A 23,436-nucleotide genomic window follows, 5' to 3' on the forward strand; every position below is an offset into this window, starting at 1 on the left:
CCCTAAGAATCCCAGTTTTGGGCAGGAATTTCCCTGTGGCCAGATTGCTTCCAGTCTCCTGGGTCCACCGCTAAGTTCAAAAAGCTTGCCTGTCCGAGATGGGGGGGAAAAGCAGTTCCCAACCTCCCCTGTGCTCCCCATCACGGGGAGGCAGGGGGCTGTGGGCTTTTTGGTTTTGTTTTTTTTGACTGGATTCAAGTTTATCCCAAGAAATTTTACAGCTGCCTCTTGAGCTGTCTCCCCAGCAATTCCAATTAGATTTAGTCATAAAACATTAATAAGCAGCAAAATATACCTGTACAACAAAGTCTAGAATGCTATAGTGTTCCTATTAAGTTGTTCATGTGACAGACTTGTCAATGTGAAATCTTGAAATAAAAGCAAAAAGTTAACATACTAAAAAAAAGGAAGAAATAATAATTAAAAATTCTAATTATTGTCACAGGTATATTGTTTTGATTTTTTTTTTTTAAACACTTCCGTGATTTAAAAAATGCAGCAGGTTAAATGCTTGTTTCATGTCTTTCATTTTGTAACAGTAAAATGAAGCAGTAATAGGTTTTATTTTGTGGTCACCGTGATGCTGGAAAGACAACTGTGACAAATTACATCAAAGTTATTCTCAGGAGACACCTGACATTTAAAAAAATGTGAACAATGTCACTGAGCAAATTCAGAAAATGTTTTAAAAACTCAACAACCTGAAACCCACCCAGAAGATCCTATTCCTACCATAAGCTCTTACTCCTACTACTTCAGTATGAGAATCACATATATATTTCTGTAGATTACATCAGTAAGTAACATTGAATGTCTTTCAGATAAAGGTGAGGAATTCAACATTAATACCGTGCTGAAACAAAGCAAGAGGCAAAAATCAACCACTAACACCCAAGTACAGACAGCATTTGTCTTTTATTATGACATGATTCTTGAAATTGCAACAAATACCACTTCATGCTCATCATCCCTCAGAAAAGAGACATTCCAGTCCAGAATCTCTGTAATCTCATCCTTTGTCAACAGTATACATCTTACTGCTGCACAAAATTCAGTGCTTGGAGGTCAGAGTCAATGTAGAAGATACTCTGAAGATTTGTGGAAGCATATTGCTCAGTTGGTAAAACATTTCCTCGGAAATTGTCTGGGGAAAAAAAAAATAAAAAAATACACCAGTAAGCTTTGGCTTTTTGCTGTAGTTTGGAAGAATTAAGTCTCTCTCAGCTTTGTTTCCTGACATTTAAGAGAACTGCTGTTTTTCAGAAGACCATGAAGACAATTTTCAAACTATGTGTTGTTATTCTATTTAATTCAATCAAAGGGAAAAGATTGACCTAAAAATACTGTTTGTGTATTTATGTGACATAAGTATTTCCAGTAGATTCCTTGTTCCAGTAATTGATTATTTCTGCCCAGCATAAGCAGGACAGTGCTGTTTGTTATCTACAGGACTCCTGCTCTCTGAATTCCAGGATTAGATTCAACTTCAGTACTCGGTTTATTCTTGGCTTCGTCCTTGCTCAGCAGTTCACTACTTTGTCAAGAAATGCATGTTATTTCTTTCCTAATATAACTCTGATTTTTATATTGCTTCCAGTACTGCATTTTAGAACAAATAAAACTTAGTGCTGGCCACCTTTTGAAAACTTCCTGGTTCTGAAGATCAGCTAGAACTCCAGATTAAATCATTTCAGAATCTTAATTACAATTAACTTCAAATACCTGGAGTCATTAATGACTTTGTGGAAGTATGACTGAACTCAGTGCATTGCAATTTTCTAAGCTGTTAGACAATGTGACTAGTATTATGTAACGCAAGGTTAGCCCATCTCTTCAGAGTAAATAATAGCAAAAAAGTATCTTTTTCAAAGGTGATGTATTCACTGTTTGTAAAGCTGAACTTCCCAGTTTAAAATTTTAGCATCCTGAGAAGATACTACAAGATATCAAAAAATATAAACCCCTTTTATTCCTGTTTTATAGGCAAGGAACCAAAACCACAGTGATTAATTTAAGCTCACACAAGAAGAGCACGGCATAGCAAAGAAATAAAAAACTAGATCTGCTGACATTTAACTTCTTGTTCCAACAGTCTCCTAGGTTGGACATGAACTTGATTTAACCTACCTGTGGTACCAAGAATTGTACGGTCCGTGAAATTCCTCCATCCCATGAAGCCATTTCCATCATGAAACCTAAAAAACAGCATTCATACTATATGCACTACCTATGCAACCCTCCCTATCAATTACACCGTTATCAAGCAGCGAGGGAGGTTTCACTTACAATTAGGATTTTAACTGCCTTAACTAGGGATGCCATTAATTGCATTTAAATCGGACTTGGCCAATCTCCTGACTGAAATCTGCTTTAACTGGAAAATCTAATGAAGAGTTACAGAGAAAATCAATATACTCTTGAAGAGCAGAATAACCAGTCCTACTGTACAGCACACTGCTAGCCAGCAGAAGTGAGAGGTTTCCCCAAATATGCATGTTATGAGTTCTTTCAATAGCTTGCTTTCATTGAGAAGTAGCTCTTTCCTTTAGCTCTCACGTGACCACATCCACGTTCAGGAGTACAAGCCTGTTGCCAAAAGTACACTGACAATCTGGCAGCAACAGAAACTACCTGGACCTACGTATATGGAAAAAGCTCAGCACTCATTTATTGCTCAAGTTACGATATGGTATTTTTATGCTAGCACTTTCTTACAAATGAACTACAAGGTCCACAGGAGCACACTCATGACAAATAAAGATAATCAGAAAAAAAATTGTTTAATGAAGTGGCTACACAGATGATATTCCATTGTGAATTACTAAAGGTCACAAGAGAAAGACGTTCCTCAAGTAGGTGCTGGAAAGAACATCAACACTACTAACATTTTAAATACTCTAAATGACTGGTTCAAGTATTTAAGTGCAGCACACAAGAATGCAGTTAAGTAATAACACCACTTGGAAAGACAGTAAACCAAGTTGAGTCATGAGGACTTTCCAGCAAAGAGATGAATTAGCATATAAACTACTCTTGGAAAAACGCGGTGAGTCCTTATTGTTTGAGGCTATCAAAATGCAAATGATGCTGGAGATTATACTGTAGAGAACCACCAGCTCTTGCCCTCCTTCAAAGATTGCTCAAAGCAGCAGTAAGGGCTTTTACTTCTACTATGTTTAAGTTGTAAAGATACTTTCGAGAAACATTTTTAGTCTCTGTTCTAAGTGTCTGAGACTATTTATTGGTATGACAATTAATAATATTAAAGAGAAAATATAAGTGTATGCTTTAACAAGCAATAAATTATTGAAAAACACCTTTTTTTTTTTTTTAAATACACAGCCTGAGCTAAGGCTGGATGTCACCAGACAGAACACAAAAAAACAGCTGAAGCATTCACTAACATACCTTTGACACACTTGAACACAAGCTCCGCCCTCTTCAAGCACCATGGAATGGTCATTTCCTAAAAATTAATAAATGAAAAGCCTCAATGCCTGATGAATCTAACCAACAATAGTAGCAGGGAAGTTATTAAAGATAATACATTTTTGCCATAGAACCCCATTTTCCCAGCAAGTGTTCAAGCAGCATTACAGGCCATGAAGAGGGATTTAGTTTTCCAGAGTATTCTAAGCAGGTGGTATATACCTTATAGATAACCATAAAAGCAATGCCACTGCTTATTGGTAGGAAAGCCCAGTATCAGAACAATCTATACATTTTTAAGCTGAGATGTTGAATAAAATACTGTTGACAAATCTTATTAATGCCATTGGAAATAGGGTTATTTAATTCCCCCGTGGAGCTTCAGAAAAAGGTATAATATCCAATGGGTAACTGTCATACTTGTGCTTCACGTAGCCAAAGACAGGCTCCTGACCACATCTTAACAGCAGTAATTGATGATTCCTAGGTATTCTTGATGATTCTGGTTAAGGTCTATTGGCATACCCGATGCCTTCAGTAAAAAGCTTCTCTCTAATACTGGAACTGGAAGAAGCTCTTCTCCCCTAAAGATGCATTTATGCTAAGAGTGAAAACAAACAAAATCCATCTTCATCTGATGGAGGAGTTTCAGATATAAACAGACAACAAATCCTTACCTAAAGTTAAATACCAAGATGGGATATGAAAACTACAGTGGTTTAAGATATCTTAAGATACAGCTACAAGCACTGGTCTAAATAATTTAAGTAACAGTTTAAATGCTTTAGTACATTAAATATTCTTTGGCTGTATGCTACGAAGTGAATTATATCAAGATGAATATTCCTAGTCAGAGACAGAATGACTGTCACTAAACACTTCTCAGGAAGAAAAAAGTACCTATTTGTTCTGATGCACTCTTCAACATGAAAATGAGTACTTTCTAGTCTGAACACAGATGTGGAAACAAATTTATCAATCTATGTACCTTTTCAAATTTAAGCTTTACATAATTTTCTATTCAGTAAAGCCAGCCTTTATTTTGCAATGCCAAACACTGTACAATCTGTCATTATCAAAAAGGTTTAATTTCAGGATTAAAAGAAGTTATTTGAGAAGCCAGGTTATCCAAGAATGCCAAACGATAACACTGAAACAGTATACTGAACGTGGCTGCATTAAACAGCTACAGAAAGCCAAAGTTCCTCCTTAGGTGGGAGTATCTCCTGCCATCCCCAAAATACATATGTTAAAAACAGCATAAGCTAGAAATACCTTTTCAGAAAACTTTCCTTCATTATGTAAATCACTGCATCAATAGATGCAGCTTTTAGGGTATACAACGCATTAATCAGAACAATGCTGGATAACATTTTTTCTTATTTTATTGTTTTTTTCATTTCTAAGCTATCTTCCAGAACTACTTGGATCTTTGTTACTATTTATCTGCCTATGTGTGCTTTCTGTCACAAGTAACATAGGCATTTATTGTTAGTTTTGATCACTGTTTTGGTTTAAGTTAAAAAATAAGTGTCTAAAAAGAAAGGTCCTGTTACTCTGAAGGCAACTCAGGAGTACCTTGTGTAATCAATAAAGTGAACTAAGCCTTAAAAGGACTGATTGAAACAGCAGGATATGACACTATTCCTTGGACTATTTCAGAGGAAGAAAAATGTTAAATCTTGAGGGCACTCAGGGAAATAACAAGTTGAATCCAGAATGTCACTCCATACAAGCCACAAGAACCGAAAATGATGCAGTAGTGGTTTAATTCTAATCCATCTTTAAAAACATAAGTTCTCATGATTTTGCCATGTTATCAGAATTTTCCTCTGTATGCAAACTAAGTAACAGTTGTGGAAATGATAAAGGATCGCTTAAGTACCAATTCAAAATACAGTGCAGGGGACAGGGAAAAAGAAAAAAGCAAACACCCCATCTCCTATAGTGAGTTTTGGTTAATAGCATTCAAGCAAGTAAAACACCTGGACCTTTTGGTTTTGTTCACTAGCAGAGACTATACCTCACTCCTTTTTAGGACGCAGTGATCTGTTGTCAAACTAAGATTTCTTCTCCTTATTTAAAAAAAAAAAAGGGGGGGGGGTGTGGCAGCTTCACAGATTAGAAAGATATGCTGCAAACCTTTTTATTCAAACGAATTTGTGACAGACTCACTACATGGGACTGCTGCTTTTATAAAGCTAAGGGTTTATGCCTTTCCAGAACCATGTCTTAACGAGGTAATGAAAAACTAAAGTCCATAAATGTCTTGTGGGACAAAGATTTCAAACCAACTTTCAGTGGTTAGTTTTAGGAAGTTAAGAATTAGCAAGATGTTTACTCATAGTATATCTATGCAAATCCTAAACACTGTATAATCAGCTATACATTTAAAGGCAGGAAACTCAGACGAGAAATATTTGAGGTTAATACACCCATCAATAATCTCTCTATATACATAAATCATCTTCATAAATATTTGTTACACAGCTTATACTCACTTCATTTCTACTTTTTTTCAAAACATTTTTGTGTTAACTTATAGTAATAGAGACAGCTGCCCAAGGTTCCTGAAGAGTCACATTTTTCTCAGTGTTGCTGTGTGGACAGCAGCAATGGCTCCTATGTTGAAAGTACCGAGGAAGCATGCCAGCTCTGGCATTTTTAGCGATGCCATGCTATTAGAGCCATTTCATTCCCCAGTTCATATATCAGTTTATATTAGATTCAGAACAGTGATCAGACAGTAACGCCTCCGTTGTCCTGAATTTGAACTTGTCTGCTTTTGCCTTTCTCAAGTATCAAACCCAGTTTCTTTCCTTTGTTTAACTTAATGATCAGAACAGAGAAATGTGGTTTTGTTGTTGTTGTCATAAGAAAAACTAAGGAAAACAGAATTCCTAACTTTTTTTCACAGAAATTATAATGAAATGTAATGGCTTCATTGAGACCGATACGCTTATTACTTCTGGGAGATTATAAACACCACTCTTCCCATCCATAAAAGAAGAAAACCTTTGGGAAAAGCAGAGAACACTCATGATGAATGCCTGTCACAGTGAAGCATGCAAACATCTCTGCAGCTGTGCTCCTGGTTAACCACTTTACAAAAATGTTTTTACGTAGGTGGTAAATGCAGATTCAAAACTGGGGCTGCTGAAGGCACCAAGTTCAGGTTAACTTTCAGAAATCTGTTATTATTCACTTTTCCCTCAACAAGTTACATATGTGTGTTTCAAATGAGGTCAGCCAGATGCAAAGCACTGTAATAAGCAATGCTGTTAATGCAATTCACACAATGCAGTTTTGGCTAAACATACACTTATCATATGGGTCACTTTCTGCTTTCTCTGCAAAGACTTAAAACTTAATACAAAACATAAATTGTTTTACCAGAACCTTTTAAGAATCCAGCATTAGACAAGAAGATAATTCTTCAGTTTCACACATCCAAGCAACAACACACTCTCAAAGCACGTTGAACACTTGGTCTTGTGCTTTATTTGTATTTTCAAATACAGATATGCAAATGAAAGCTAAAACTAACAAGGTTTAAAGAAAAAAAAAGAGGAGGAAAAAAATATCATTAGATGCAACTTGATTGAGAAAAAAGGTCAATAAATTTAAGAAACACAGTAACTGGGTCCCATGAGTAACCCAGGCTGCTGTCCTGCAAGTTGGTTACTTGCATTTGTGCCCCAAAAAAAGGTTTTGATACCAGAGATGAAAAATTTCAGAAATAATATCATCTGTTCCTAATAGTCTACTTTTATACATGGAAGTATATCCTTTAGAAGCTTCATTATTGGACATTTTTAACTTCTGCATTACTTGCAATTTCCCAATAATAGACTCTGATTTTGCAAGAGGGGGCCATTTCCACACTGTGCTCCAATCAAATTCTGCCATAAAAAAAAGTCACTGTTACAGGTAATCCACTGGTGAGCCTTTATCTTGCTATGAGTTAGGCACTTTCAAAGAAGGAAAGGCAGTACTGAAATTTATAAGTGAAAAATCAAAGGGTTACTTAAAAAATCCACAACAGACTATAATTATCCATGCAAGGGTATCAGTAATGGCAGCATTATCTTATTTTTCCCATTTCTTTAGGTTTGTAGACATTTCACCTCCTATGGAGGCGAGGCACATGGCTGTACTGCCTGTCCACCGCTTCTCTTCCTGCCTCCCCACCCCCTTTTCTTCTCTGCTAGTATCTTGTGAGCCAGATGTGACAGAGAAAAGAGGTTGTCAACAGTATTAAATTACTATGCACTCTGAAAAGTTACAGTTGAGTAAGGGACAAGCTCTATATTAGTGTCCCACTGAGGAAGAGAACACAAAAGTTCAGCACAGTAAGTAAGCATACTTATATCTACAAAGAGCCTCAGCAATATGCTGCTTCTTGCCCAGCTGATATTTGGGGGACTTAGAGAGAAAACAGGGACAGAAATTAGGGGTGCAAGGGATTAGGCAGTGAAGAAGGAAACAGTTCAGAGCAAAGGTGAAATTTGCTCGCTGCTCTGTAGGGCTGAGGTGATAAAGAGTGATGCTTAGGGATACAGAACTCCAAGCTAAGCTTTGCTAGTTCTGCTGCTCATAAAACTTAGTTTTAAGGTTTTCTAGCTAGCAACAATTAAAACTGGGGATTTGGTATCATTATCACATCAGCAAGACTGAAGATACAGTTTCTAAGCAAGAGCTGTTGCCAGAAGACTTCCAGGCATGTAGTCCCATCTTTCATTAATGCTCATACAACTGTGCAATGAGCTGGATCAAGGAAGTGAAGTGTCCAAAGCAAGGGGTGGGAATAAAAACCAAAAGTGATTGAGCTGGCTGAAACGTTTTTAACTGGTTCAGTTCCTTAATTTGGGTCACCATATAGATACGAGTGCCAGCACAATCATGTGGCAGGAGCTGGTGCAATGATGTAGCAGGAGCGTGTGACTGGGATAAATTGTCCCATTTGGCTTAAACCAGCATGAAACATACCCTTTGCAAAAATCACTTTTGTTGCACCCTAGGAGAGAAAAACAAACCAAATCTTTACATTTACTTACTTCTGACATATCGTGCACCAACAGCAGAGGAATACTAATGGTAGTAATGTCGTGCGTGCAACAAACTTTGAGAATGTTTCTGAGTCCCATGATTGCAGGATCCCGAGCAGTTACATTACCAGATCTTACATTATCATCCACACAGAGGTGAAAAGCAACATGAATTTCAGAAAGATTTGAATGGCGTGTGATGTAGAATTCTCCTACAGAATAATATAAACCAAGAAGTCAAGATATTATGGTAGTGATCTGTACTGAAATACCATTGTTAGGCAATGTAAGGATAGGGTCAGTTAAGACAAAAGGCAAATACAAATACACAACAGAGATCAGAAAACATTCATGAGAGGAAAAAAAAAAGTTAGAAACCAACTGATCTAAAATCTCTTGGAATATCATTGTTTTACATTCATCCTACACTCAATTCCCTGCTTTGATGGGTTTCACTGGCATCACAGACACCTGGTGTAATAGGACGCAACAGTGCCAGTACAGGCGGATATGATCTATATATAGCACGAAACAGAAAAACAAACACAGAGGAGGTGTAATACTCAAAATATATAACGTAAGCACTGAATTGCAGACAGATGTGGGAGGCGGAAATACCAAAAATGGATGGGTTAAAATAAAGGATGCAGAAAGTCTGTGGAAAAAGACAGTGGGTTACGTAACAACTGAGATACGTACTAGAAGACAAAGGTATCAATGATCATTAGAATTTAAAATAATTCATAGTAATGGGAGGATTAGTTACAGTTGTTTGCAAAAAGTTACCAAGACATCTTGTTGGGGGTATTTTTAGACTTGTTATTCATTTATCAAAGGTCGAGAAAGAGTAAGGGGCAGTGAAATGCAAGTGTCTCCATCTTACCTCTCCGCTGGAGATCAAGTGTTTATACTACAGCCAACAGAAAAGCAGGTATGCAATACCCCTACTGTTACAGTCAACAGATAAACATCTTTCTTCAAACCTATTCTCACTGGTCATTTAAGTTAAGATACTACGTTTGTACTGGGACAGCTGAAGAACAGGTATGTACCTTTCTGATGACTGCTAAGGAAGTAGTAATCTCCAGCAATGACCATCTAAGTAATACACAAGCCACTGCAGCAAGATTCACCTGGATTTATCTGTTAAGGACCCAATTTGATTTATAATCCACTTACACAAACAAGATCTAAGACCATCATGAAAGCAATTTTAAGAAGCCCTCTTATTCAGTCATGGGTTGTATGGATTTAACTCCTCTGCCCCTCAACTGTATATTCATCTTCAAATTCCACAGAAGCTTTCCTTACTAGGAATCACAATATACACAGAAGATACTTCCTCTTTGAAAGGAATGGATTTGTACATTCTCAGAGTTAAAATATACATTCTAAAATGCTTTGCTGTATCTTAACAGTGACATATATATAATTATTTTCAAAAATAAAATTAGTTGCTAGTATTTAAGTTTCACCTTTTCCCAAGATGCTCAGAGGTCTTTTTTTCCACCCTTAAATTCTGAAAAGAAATTTTAGGCATAGAGAAGTGATTTGCCCCAAGTCACATGATGCAGTGGCAAAGCTGGGAATAGAAACCAGATGTCCTAACACCCAGTTCTCTGCCTTAGCCACAAGAACATCCTTCTCCTCTGATTGAGGTCAACTCGGGTTTAGTTTATAATTTATGTTCTGACTTTAGAGCTAAAAATGTGCATCTATAAAACACAATTTGCTTTAAGAAGAGGGGGAAAATGCAACAGAACTCACCCGGCAAAATATTTGACTGGTTTCGTTCAATATTCTTTAATTTATCTTCATTTCCACTACTTTTGTTTTCTGTATATAAATACATAGCACAAATATTAAATATATCATCTAATAATTACGCTTTTGCATGAATATACTAAGATGATATCTTGGCTCGAATTTTTACCATAAAGTTACCATAAAGTCCCCCAAAAGCAGGAGGATGGACAGGAAGTGTTTTTGCTGTCTTCGGTAGACACTGAACTGAATTCTCTCTCAAATCATTAGCTTTCTTACTTAATCATCCTATGATACCTCTTCATTTGGAGAAAACACAATATTCACAGACATAATACTAAACTTTCCAAATTGCGCCCACAACTACACAGTACCTTGCTATTGCTTTTTAAATAATGTAACTATTTAAAACAAAGTTGTTCCTAGTATTACAAGAAAAGTTTTAAAGATATTTACATAAATCAGCGGTACAAAAAGAGCTTTCAGTATTTTCTTCAAGATTACAGCAATATGCAGGTTCCCAAGAAAACTTGTTTCTCTATGTACTCTTATGAATCTATTCATGTTACTGACGTATTTAAATCACATAAGTAGTTCTCCGCAAGAAAAACAAAGTTTCATCATGTACAAGTACTGCCTTAACACCATGTGGTCAGAAAATTTCACAGCCATTTGTAAACATAACTGCAAAGTAAACCACTCACAAGGATTTGGTCAGCACTAAGAAGTATACACATTTAGTCAATTTATTATTCAGTTTTTAGCATTCACTTTTAAGGAAGGTAAAAAGTCATAGCTCCTCTTCTGCAAACTTTAAATAGAAGTTAAAAAGTAAAGTCAGATAAAGTCTGTGTTGCTACAGGCAGTTTAAACTGCAGAGGAAAAAGCACGATGGCCCTATACACTTCTCACGCTGCTGAAGTGTGATCAGAACCTAAGGACCTAGGGTTTTTTTGGTAAGGTCTGTCTGTTACAGCAGCAAAGACATCATGAGAACATGGTGCCTGTGAAGAGAGAATTTCATGCAGACTTCTCAGAGTTTATCGATAAACTGAAACATTCCATTTTATAGATCAGGTAACTGAAGAAGAGCGAAATCAACTTGCCCGTAACCATAAACATTCAGCTGACCACTATTCTATTTCAAGGAAAGTAATTTTGGTTGTCACTGACCATGATGTCTTTTCGACTTACTGCTACGCTGTGCTCTGGCCTTAAGTACAACCTTCTGGACAATTTCAAGCTGTTCTTGAATTCCAGGAAAATGGAAATCTGTGCATTCTTGGCAAACAGTTGCAAAATCTAGGAAAAAAATAAGATTAAAATCCATGTCATAAGGCTGTGCCTAGTAACATTACATAATTCTGCTCTACTCTTCAAGCAAGGCCAGTTACAAAGGCAACCCCCCGCAAAACCAGACAAAACCTTGCAGTACTCCTCTTTAAATTCTAGAAAATTTATGGCAGAGACAAAACATTTTTTGAAAGAAATTAATTGCTTGGGGAAAAAAAAAAAACCAAACCAAAACCCTTGAGTGTTGTTGCTCTTCAAACAAAACCACCCAGACCAAAAAAACCCCAGAATAACAGCAATAGTATATGTGCATTAAATGTAACTGTGCTTTAAAAATGATGTCTTATTACTAACAGTCCTTCAGTCTGTGATACTTTATTAAAACATACATAATAGATACTTCCACCAGCAACAACAGTGTTCCAGTTTGTTTTGAAAAATGATAGCTAATGACATTCATAAACAGTGTATCTGGAAAGCTGGAATTACAGTTCTTTCCTTTTAGTTCTCAAAACACAGATCAGAAAGCTAAGGAAAAGTGTCATGAGCTGAAAAGAGCTGCAAGCTCCTTTTCCTGATAAGGAAGTATTATGTCAGCCTTGGAAATATTATACTGATAATTAGGATCATAAAATACTGCCTCCGTGACTGGTATTCCAAGCTCCTTATCCTAATGTCCAGCCATCTCTCCAAGTAAGTCAATGGGAGCCAAAACAAGCCATTAGCAAGGAGCTGGACTATACTAAGCAATTACTACTTACTTCCTGTTTTGAGGTACCTGCTCTAATCCTCCTTAAAGTTCTTAATGTACTCTGATTGCCTATCTGGAGAGCACCGTATACTCCCGTGAACAGGCTGCAACAGGAACAGGCAGGGTAGACAGAAAAATCTTTATGTATTTTATCATTTTACATAAACTCTCCATCATCAAATCTATTTTCAAAAGGCTTTATTAAATTCTGGTGTCCAACACCAAGGGAAGAAGAAGCTCATATTCCAAAAGATTGTATCTTCTGTGTGTATCAAGATAAAATAAGGTCACAAGACATTTTATTTGAAATGAATGAAAAATCTCTTATATTTAAATTAAAATTAACTTTAATTTTAGTTTATCGTTTGTCTGAGTGTGCTACACCTACTCAAAATCTGAGTCACAGTAGTCCTACGAAAGTCCTAATATTAGAGACTTGAGGTAGGCAATGCATAAATATGAAGTATATAAAGAAACTATTCATCTAGCTTAGAAAAAATAGTCTGAATGGAATTAGCATGTTGAAAGTTCACACATAAGTTCAAGGCTTTCTGCTCAAGGCTGTTTCCTGCAAGTGCGTCCAAATCTGATTTCAAAGGTATATTTTGTTAGTTGCTGTTTACACATTGTAAGAAACACAGAAAAGATTGCAGTCATGGTTTTCAGTCTTGCAAATACCTCACATGCATCCTGAATTTTGAGACAAATGGAACCATTTTTGCATAACAGATTTACCAAAAGATGCAACATCAAAATGTTTGCCAGACAACAGAACTAATAAAATACACTAAAAATTGTTTCTGCACTTTTGTAATGCAGAAATTTTGACTGCGCAACCCACGATATCTCTATTTAAACAATAGCATCAATGTATCATTTAAAGGTCTTCTATATAGCAACTTTATGAGCCTTTGAACCCCTAGTGTATTTATTCCTTAAAGAGCCTTTTAGGAAAGAGAATTGGTTCCAGCTAACACTCTTGCAACAAACAGCTTTAACAGTTTAAGAGCAAAAAGTCTCCTCTCAAAGCTGTTTATTACTGCCCTTCTGCCAGAAGCTACCACTGTCACCACAGAGCGGATTTAAAGAAGTGTGCCCAAACCCCAGTTGCCATCTATAGTGGTTTGGGGTCTCAGTACAACCAGACGTTCATGGATGGTTTAAAGTAATATATCTGACTAGGTCAGAGGAGCTAAGGCATGAGACACATTAATTTGCGCAAGATTTTTAAAAAGAATGGTGGTGCAGACAGCTGTAGAATGTGCCCATAGCTAAGTTTGCCAAAGTCCCTTTGGAACTCAAAGAAATCAAAATTTATTGAGGATTATGTTCTACAGATAGTGATACAGTCCCTTATTTTCCCCTCTGCTGTGGCTGCGAGATCTAATTGGTGGCTAGAAGATGCACTTTTGTGTTTAACAGTATTACTTAAATGTCCATCTTATCACCTAAGATTTAGCATAAAACCAAATCTTCTCTATTTGTTATTAATTTAAATATTTAAGCATTAAAAAAAAAGGTAACTGAAAATGAGTACAAGTATGAAATAATACTGTCAGAATTAAGTAACTTGGAACCCATAAACGGCACAAATGCAACTGCAATTTTTACTGGTACACTTCCCTTTCCTTCTTGCTACAAGCCTGATTCCACACTGTTTTCAGAGAACATCAACCACCAAAGTTTTTTGTTTGTCTGTTTGTTTTTACAGCACACTAGAACAATGACAATAGTGGCTCCAGACAAAAAAACATTTCAAGTGCAAATATTTTGGTCAATAGCCAAGAGTCAATAATGTGGTTCAGAGAAAGCCTCAGTGACCAAAACTGGAACAGGAACAAACACATTTCATTGGTTAACCTTGATACAAAACACCTTCATCATAGCATCCAGTTACTCAAAAGACAGGTACTTAAAATGGCTACTAATCAAGCTTTCCAGGAGTAGTCAAGTAATATTCCTATTGTTCATTTTTAATGGAATTCATAGTGCTGCAGATATCTAAAGCACATGGTATTTTTATACATTTACTTATCAATTTAAAATCCTAGCATATTTCACTTCCATCTTTGCAAATAGGTTTCAGTATGCTAATCTGACATCAGAAAGTTAGAAGACTCTGTAATAAGTCAGTATAAGGCAGGTAAATCAACACTGAAGCGTTCGTTCTAACATGTTCCTTACTCAAACACAAAACCTAGGAAAGAGATGAGAGGGATAACAGCATATCAGAGCACAAGTCTGTCCCCCATCCTTATACATATCTCTCTTGCATTTGTTACCCTTTTGCAATACCATGTCCAAACCATTAGGGTCTCCAGTAAATTTTAATTTTACAGAGAATAGTTTTTGTAAGAGACGACAACAAGTTTAAGTGAGACTTGTTTTCACTGACACGATATACCCCATTAGAGGACTCACCTCTCTTGATGCCGCTATACGAACTGATACGGTTATCTACCAATAAAACGAGGCCACAGAGAGAAGTTGAATAGAGAGACATTGCAGTTTGAAGCCTGTGAAGTTTTACTCCACTTCGATGATTGCGCTTATGCTTACAGAAATCCAGCATATCAGCTCTCAGTAATCTCAAGTTATGCATGGTCTTCAACTGAGCTCCTGTACAGAATATAAGTGATTTTAATACATACAGTAAAAGAGCAAACTCAGCATTGTTATTAAAATGCATGGTATCAAAGTGCTCCTCTAAGTTTTGTGAAAAAGATCTAAGGGAAATACAATCAATAATCCTCAAAAGAAAGTTCTTAACCATATATTCAGTTTTACATACATATCAGCAATTTACAAAGTAAGAAGAAAAATGCAACATTTTCACATACTGTCACGAAGCAAGGCTTATCTATACCTGAAGTGAGCCTTGCTCCCTACTCTAAGGTTATGGATGAAATACTAATGCAGTCAAAACAGACAGCATAAGAAGTCTCCATTGCATAAACGAAAGTAAAAATTTTAAGTATCTATTTTTCTGTTAATTGATCATGGGAATTGAATTTAATACCCACATTTTCTTACCAAACATAAGAAAAGTTAAAATATAATTTTTAACCTCTATGTGTTTTGATGTTAGTATCCTTTTCTACACTAGTCACCTTGCTAGAGTGGATAAAAACTTGCTTCTACAATGTCTTCCATTAAGTATACTTCAGCTAGCTAGATACTGTTTGATACAGTTTATGCCGTACTGTACTTCTCTTACATATGTAAAGAACAAATACAAAACAATTACAAACTGAATATATTGTATACATTGACAGTTAAGTACTGTAAATAATACATGACTTAGATACATTATTTATTAGCATCTGTTATTATGTTTGGGTTTGGTGTCAGTTTACTTTACTTACCCAAGTGAATAGTAAAACTTTCTTCCAACAGCCTTTGCTCTTCATAAATTCTTCCATTTCCTTCTACAGATTCTCTCAGTTGGCTGGGCTGAACCTTAATTTCATCACTAAAATAATGAGAAATGTACTGAAAAGTTTATCCTAATTTTTGTTCAAGACCAACAATATTTTGTTAAAGCTATCCAAAGTTTTCTCAGCTAGTCTGCGGAAACCAAGAGACTAAACCTATTTGAATGAATTCCACTCATCTGAGGTTTTACTTCTCTGGCATACAATACTCCAGGTGCATGCCAGCAGGAAGAGTAGAGTCCACTGTTAGATTTACATTACCTAGCTCATTTGTAAAGCATTTTGAGATTGAGAAATAACATAATTATAATAAGAACGTCAGAATAAAAGGAAAAAAAAAATTATTCTCAGCCTATTTATAATAGCCAAAACCTTATTTATGAAGTTACTAGCTAAAACATTTCTTTTTTCCCCCCACAAAATGGGAGGTTAGAAAAAGCCAAATAAAATGCTCCACAGTGTTCAAACTAGCAGGAAATATTTCAGATAGCAGTTTTAATTTTTTTCCTAACTTCAACTGTCTAGTAGTAAGTGATATAAGTACTTTCTGTTACATGAAAAACATGAACATCTCTCAAATTTGCTTCTGCATTAATGAAAAGTTTATTTGTTTTCAAAGTGCCTAATCTTCAAAGTTGTTTTATAAACTTGCAAACAATTCCACTAATTGCAAACATCTAGTGATGAGGTAAAACTGAGATATACCATTAATAAATATATATACACACACATATAAGCAACTAGATGCATAAAGATATACGTGTGTATATATATCACTCTTTTATGTCTGTATATGTGTGTAACACACATTTCTCTCTCTCTCTCTAAGCTTCTAGTTGCCCTACTATAGGCTTCCTATAGATTATTTTCAAATGCATTAGGGACCTATAGTTTTCAGAATTTAACACAGAGAGATGACACTTTCTGCTAGTGTATGTGAGCTCAATGATTAAAATACTATCACTTCACATCTGTTATAAGCATCCAAGATTATGAAGCCAAAACATCCTCACTCTCTCTGAGGTCCTTGCCTCTGGAGCTCCAGCAGTCCTTTTCTTCCAGCTTTCAGCTCTAAGCAACTTCACTTTGGTCTTATTTTACAGCAGCAGAAGGCCACAACATGGGAAGAGGTTCAAGTGATAAGTATGAATAGCCTTTGTACTTTCACTCTTTAAAGCCTCACAGAAATAATCAACAAAGCTAACATGAAAATTCTGTGGAAAAATATTTTAGGATTGGGCTTAGAGCTTGAGCTCTACTACTGTCACTACTGCAGTGATGTTTTACCTGGTCACTATGTTAGAAAGAGGCCAGCTTGCTTGTGAGCTATGCAGTCCTAGGACTTTCTGGGACTAACCTGAGAACTGCAAGAGACTTCCAAAACATAAATTCACAGACAACAAAATCCTGAGGAAAGTAGTGAGAAATCTAAATACAGCATCATCTTCCAATATACTTCCCCTCCTCTCTCTCTTCCCTCATGCTCCATACACTCAGCTTCCTTATCCCAACAGGAAACACTTAAGAGAAAGTGATGAAGTATTTCACGCATTATAACCCATGCCTGTCTCCTCTTATCACTGGCATCCACTCTGTTCAAAGGTGTGGTGTTTCCCATAAAGGCTTATTAATTCAAAACATGTGATACTGTTAACATTTATTAAGCTACAATTATTCTGCAGAACATCCTTAAGAGGTAACAGAAAGCTTTGTGAAATAGTGTTAAAAGACAGATGTTGTAAATTAAGGCAAAACAGGAGGAAACCCCATTCAGCTCAAGTTGTAGTTTAGTGCATTACAACACTTTCTGGTACAGAAAGGTTATAACGTTGCACAATGAAGAAACTCCTAAAATGCAAATATTTAATTATGATGGTTTATTTGTCTTTCATTTGCTTTGATTACCCTATGTAAATGGCTAATCTGAAATAAAGATTATATAAAAGCAAGTCCTTTGAACTATTACAGATGGAAGTAAGTATCACAGAAGAATTAAATACCTGATTGAGCTGTTGTTGGGATTCTTTAGGTCCTGATGAAGCTTTATCACCCATTCCTGATATTCCTGCTTCTGGATAGCAGTAGACTGTTTTAATTCATTGGTCCATTTGTTCTCCAAATCCTAACGACAGCGATAATATGAGTGTTTTGGATTTTCTTTTTAAGACAATTATTTGCATAACATATTCTAGTTCACTGAACTTAGTTTACCTGCTGAGATTCAAAATGCTGAGCTGCTAATGAATTTACATCCTGGTCTGTTAGCGATTTCCCTAGCTCCTGCATCACCTTATCCATTTCAGCTCCTTGTCTGAAAGGGAAGCAAACGTAGATTTACAACAAGCAACACTTTCAAAAAAACTGGCAGAAGAACACCCATTGTTGTTGATACAGTTACTGATACAGTGACCAGTTGTACCAGTCAGCTGGTCAATGTTCATCACAGGCAGAGATACAACTGAACACATAGCTGAAAGATACGCCATGCAGTACTTTGTCCACCTGCTCATTTTGGAATTGGAATTCATACATTTAAAGTCTGCCCTCACAGATACTCAAACGAAGGTACAACAGTATCTCCAGATACACTAATACAGCACTTCACTATGCTTATCATTACAAGAGTTTTTGAAATGGACCTACTCGGTCCCTTGCCTTCCTCCCACCCCAACCACAGTTGATGCAGACAGGTAAACACCAGGAAGTAGGCTAAACACACCTATTTTTAGTAGTCAGATGAGCTTCCAGCTCATTCAACAAGGGCACCTGGAGTTAAAGGGCTGCCCTGCTATCATCAGTTCATCCAATAACTCATCCCTCTTTAGTCAGCCCTTTCTTCAGCGAGGCATCAATTTACCCTAGCACAGATTTAGCAGTGAATATCCACAAAACAAATCCGAGTTGAGGATCAGGGATTCCAAGTCAGCTCCTATGTAAATAGAACACCACCTACGCTCATCTGGGACAGTCTCAGCTGCCACCAACATATGGAGTTTCTTGATTATGACAAATAGGTATGATAAATTCCACCAGAGTAAACAAACAGCTATACCACACTAGATCTCTACAACATTACTGCTCTTAAGATTAAGTGCTCTTTCTTCTAGATGAGTACTTGAGAAGAGTCAATAAGCAGCAAAAAGTTTTGCTAACACATTATTGGCAACATTTATCCCCAAATTAGAAATATATAAGATTCAGTCTAGAAGAAACTATATAAACAGGTATGCCTTGTATAATGTGAGCTTAAACAAACACAACTCAAGGAATATTGCCACTTAGAATGCTAAAACAGACCTACTTAGAATACTCTGGCATCTCACAAGCTTCCCTAGTATTTAGAACCTATACTATACCCGTATTTGTGTGCATTCATTGTCCTTAACCTATTTAGTCTCGAAATGGAACAGAAAACTCCACATCGTATGTGTTCCCTCTTGTGGGCAAAGCAGCCACCTGCAGCTATTCAAGCTTAGTCAGAAACTCGGGATCCCACATAGACTTTCCTAAACTTCAAATTCAACAGTTTCTGATTTAAAGTTGGTTCAAAATTTTGCTCGCCTTTTCACCCCATGGAACTTCCATTTTTTCATTTAAAGTACATCATAACAAAGGCAAAACATGGTACGTACATATACTCTACTTTCTAGATATCCTAAGCACTTTGCGTTGCTATACCACTTACAACATGGATAGAACAGTGGAAGTCAAACCTTATATTACTTTGATGGCCTTAGCTTTTATTATTTTCAGTGACTGAGGAGATTATAAGATAGCTGACCCTAACAATACAAGCTAAGTATTATGTGACTTTAAAGAGGGAAACATAAAACTAAAATAGGCCTTACATAGACAAATACAAGTTGACACATGTTGTCCTGCAAGTTGTATACACCCAGTGGCATGCACCCCTATTTAATAAGATAGGGAAAAAAAAAAAAAAGGAATACCTTTCCCGTAGTTTTTTCAGTTCCACATCTCTTTCACTTATTAATTCTGAGATACTAACAAAATAATTGTGTTCCAGGTTTAACAGCATTTCAGAAGCTGGAGAATGTATCAGATCATGATAAACGTCTGCAAAATCTTCATCCCAGCTGGTTTCTTCAGGTTTTGCATATTCTAACGTTGTCTAAAAATTATAAGAGATTTTAAAGCATATGGTACCTTTTAGGACATATAAGGATCACCCATAACGGTGGGGCAAACCAACTGGGCATGCACACTGTTGCACAACCTTCAACATACATGAATTCCTCATGCAGTTCCTCATTTGAGTTTTTGGTATTCTGCTTTAACATTTTCTCCCTTCCCATATTCTTTCTCTTTCAAAGCAACTAACAGCAGAAACATTAAGGTTTTGACTACAGTGAGGAATTACCGATTTTCAGCAATCACCAGCTTGGAAAGAACAATAATATCTACAACAATATTTGCAACTGATGAATTTTAGATAGGGCCCAAAACACCAGCTGTGCAAACAAAAACTTTTTGCTAGAAAGGATGACTAATCTCTGATGTCACTAGAATTTATTCAACAATGCTGATTTAAGAAAAGCCATTTTTATTGAAAAAAGAATGGCCCAAAGATGCCAGTTTTGCAAGCTCCTTCATACTGAAACACTCCTTAAATTTGCAATCATTCCTAACAGATTCAGCTGATGAACTGAGACTGTACCATTGAAGTGTAGGTTAGAAGTGTCAAGAAATGATCTAATCCTAACCCTTGCACTCAGGCTAACCCATTCACAGAAACCGGTGGCATAGAAGACTGTAAACTCCTTCAGTGTTTTATCACATTCCCATGCTCACCCAATACAGATTTTTCCTTCTTAGAGGTAAAGCTAAATTCATTTTGTTGACATTCATTAAGGCAGATGATTTGTTTCCAATTCTCTTTATAACAGACATGTTTTGGGATTTTTCACAACATTCTTCTATATTCCACGATAAGCAAATTCAATTCCTATAAACTTTTCCTCAAATGATGCAGTTTCTGTCATTCTTTTTTTGCCTTCGCTAGGACTCCTCCAGTTCTTTTGCATTCCTCTGTTTTGAAGATCACGTGAAAAACTGGACACATTACTCCAGCTAAAGCCTCATCATCACTAAATAATGTAAAATAGTCACATGAGCTGAAAAGTCTCTCCCAACTATATGCTTTCTCTTTGGAGTCTTCATTGCTATTATTGAGATTTAGGATAGGAGTACCACTTTACTATCTCTTGCTTTGATTCTAACTCACTGTAACCCTTATATCTATTTTTTTTTTTTTTTTAATATCACTAGCTATCTACCACTCAACTTTGTATCTTCTGACTACTAAATTCAGGAAGAACCTGACTGAGAACTTGTAGGATGAATACTTAACAACCACTTTCAGATAAAAAGAAAAAATTGTAAGAATTATCAGTAAAAGTGAATTTCAGTGTAATTTTGCATCTTCACAGATGTGATTCTGTCTGTACGTGCACACACACTCTCACAAAGCAAGTCCTGAATATTAACTTTTCAGCCTTAATCTTACCTCTTTATAAGCTTTAGCCCAAGTATCTGCCAGCTGGTTTATGTCTACTTTTCCTGATTTCACTGCTTCCAGAGCCATTTCAGCTTCTCTATCATAATCTTTTATAGTTTCCTCTTCTATGAACTTATTAAGAGATTGCTTCAGGTCTATTATAACAAGAAGAGAATGGTCCATCAACAGAAAATGTCAGTGGAAGTATCAGTAATCATCTAGGAAACATACAAATAAAGTTTTTCTGAAGACCTTTTACTTGGGCACCTCACTTGCTAGTACTGACAGTAATTTTCTTTAATGTTTTGCTGTTTTAAAACCAAATTTTTTAAGACTGTTGTAGTAAATACCCTTCTTTTGGTTTCTTAAAGCAGGTTCTAAGACACTTGTGAACATGGATATATGGCACTAATTTAAGAAATCAATCCTTACCATTTTCTATAAAGCATGGCAGATTGTGCAGAAGCATTAGACGTCCATGCAAATGACTAATATTCTCTTGCACAGGGAATTTGAGAGGCACTGTAAGCACTAAATGTTGATTTCCAGCATTGAATTTGTAAACATAATCTCGCTCCCTAGTGCAGGTCTTTCCTTTATTAGGCTTCATCTTCTTGAGTTGATTTCCTGCATTAGAAATGAAAATAACATGAGTTATATTCTTGTAAAATCCTAAGTAAAAAACCCTAACTAAAACCATGGCTTGTTAATAATTAACAGCTTCTGGCAAGAAAACTTAACCCCCCAAATTTTTCATAGATAGTCATCTCAATTTTTACTTCCAAACACACAGGTTGGAACTGAAGCATAAATAACAGTTTCCAAACCACTGAATGCTTCTAAACTGTAATGGAGTGTATCGGTATATGAACTTGGTTAATTACTCTTACAAATTACAGTATAAGCCTTCTGACTTAAAGGCAGAACCAAGACAGAAGGAATCCTCATAAATAGCAAACTTTAACTGAGACACTGGAACTGCTGCCATGCATGCCTCAAAATCTGAGATCCTTCACGGTGCATTAGGATTTTACTTCCTCCTTTCTGCAGGTGGTAGACTTGGGGGAGGAGGGGGGCGGAAGTCTACAATCATCTTTAGAAAAAACTTATTTTGTCATTTTGTAACCTGCTTTAGGATAGATTGTCATTATTTTTAAATAAGACCATCAAAAATAAGCCCAAAGGAAAGCAAGAGAACCATCTACAGGATGAAAATACAGGATGGGAGCGTATACCTGTCAGTAATTTCTCCCTCCGTGAGGGCTGCTCCACTCATTTACACTCCTCTTTTTTGAGCACTACCTGCAAAGCTGGACACATTACTCCAGCTGACATCTCCCCAGTGAAACCTCCCCAGTGCTAAAAAACACAGTCCAAGGAGAAAAAAAAAGCAGAAAACGAAAGGAAAAGATGTGTATTTTCCGCAGCAAGATTCATGGGACCAGTTTATAGTTTTTGGGGGTGGTTTGTTTGTTTTTGTGAACAAACCTACATCTTGGAAACAGATTAAACAAATCGGTTACAAATCGCTTCGCGATAACAACAACAAAAATCTCAGGGCAACCAAAGCTGAACCGAGGCCGTCTCCTGGCCCGTCACGGAGCGGGATTTAAACGGCACCAGGCAGAAACGCGAAAGCGACGAACGCCTTTCTGCCACCCCCAACAAACCAAGGTTTAGCGGGGAGGAAAAGGGCGGGACGAGGGGACGGCAGCCGGGCAGCCCCGGCAGAGCGGCCCAAACCCCCTTCCCGAAACCGGCGCTTGTTCCCTCAGCTCCACCACAGGCTCCGGGGCGCCAGACCGGCGGCCCACGCTAAGAGAGACGACGGTAGCTCCCGTTACTGAAAAAGCAAAAGCAAAGCTGGCGGCGGGCGGGAAAGGCCTGCAGGATCCCATCCACCTTCACCCCCCCTCCCCAGAAGGCTCCAAAACCCCGGGGCAAACGCAGCCCCTCAGCTCGGATGAGGCAGCGCCCGCAGGGACCGGAGCCGCTTCCCCCGCCGCGAAGGGCAGGAGCGGAGCGAGCGGCGTCCTCCTCCTCCTCCCTCTTCGCTCACCTGGGTCCCGGGCGGGCAGGTGAGGGGGCGCAGCGGCTGAGGGAGGTGGCGACGCCGGGCGGTTCCCGCCTCCCCGTTAGAACCTTCGCGTCCGGAGCCGCAGATTCGGCGCCCGCCCGCTTTGTGGCGAATGTGCCGGG

General features: G+C 37.2%; 1 protein-coding gene across 3 annotated transcripts; it reads right to left on the reverse strand.

Annotated features, from left to right (window-relative positions):
- Window positions 1-896: 896 nt before the first annotated feature.
- Window positions 897-23,435, reverse strand: C6H12orf4 (chromosome 6 C12orf4 homolog). 3 transcript variants are annotated; one of them, XM_052788748.1, is made up of 14 exons: window positions 23,297-23,435; window positions 21,670-21,864; window positions 21,247-21,392; window positions 19,670-19,851; window positions 17,931-18,030; window positions 17,720-17,841; window positions 15,651-15,757; window positions 14,707-14,904; window positions 11,436-11,543; window positions 10,245-10,313; window positions 8,487-8,689; window positions 3,409-3,466; window positions 2,128-2,195; window positions 897-1,144 (listed from the first exon to the last, which is right to left on the reverse strand). In XM_052788748.1, exons 2-14 carry the CDS (start codon window positions 21,845-21,847, stop codon window positions 1,052-1,054), a joined length of 1,632 nt encoding a protein of 543 aa, XP_052644708.1. In that variant the 5' UTR covers window positions 21,848-21,864; window positions 23,297-23,435; the 3' UTR covers window positions 897-1,051. The 3 variants fall into 3 exon arrangements, with proteins under 3 accessions (XP_052644708.1, XP_052644706.1, XP_052644709.1); XM_052788746.1 differs by having other exon boundaries at window positions 11,415-11,543; XM_052788749.1 differs by lacking the exons at window positions 19,670-19,851; window positions 21,247-21,392; window positions 23,297-23,435 and having other exon boundaries at window positions 11,415-11,543; window positions 21,670-21,866.
- Window position 23,436: the final 1 nt, after the last annotated feature.

This window comes from Harpia harpyja, chromosome 6, assembly GCF_026419915.1.
Source record: "Harpia harpyja isolate bHarHar1 chromosome 6, bHarHar1 primary haplotype, whole genome shotgun sequence".
Classification (NCBI taxonomy): Eukaryota; Metazoa; Chordata; class Aves; order Accipitriformes; family Accipitridae; genus Harpia; species Harpia harpyja.

Excerpts from the sequence above, each read along its gene's own strand:
- C6H12orf4 (XM_052788746.1), bottom strand. The coding sequence starts at position 21,847 with ATGAAGCCTAATAAAGGAAAGACCTGCACTAGGGAGCGAGATTATGTT. Across the intron at positions 18,031-19,669 it reads CTGAAAAAACTACGGGAAAG|ACAAGGAGCTGAAATGGATA; the intron begins GTATTCCTTTTT and ends CTTCCCTTTCAG. Across the intron at positions 15,758-17,719 it reads CCCAACAACAGCTCAATCAG|TGATGAAATTAAGGTTCAGC; the intron begins GTATTTAATTCT and ends TCATTATTTTAG.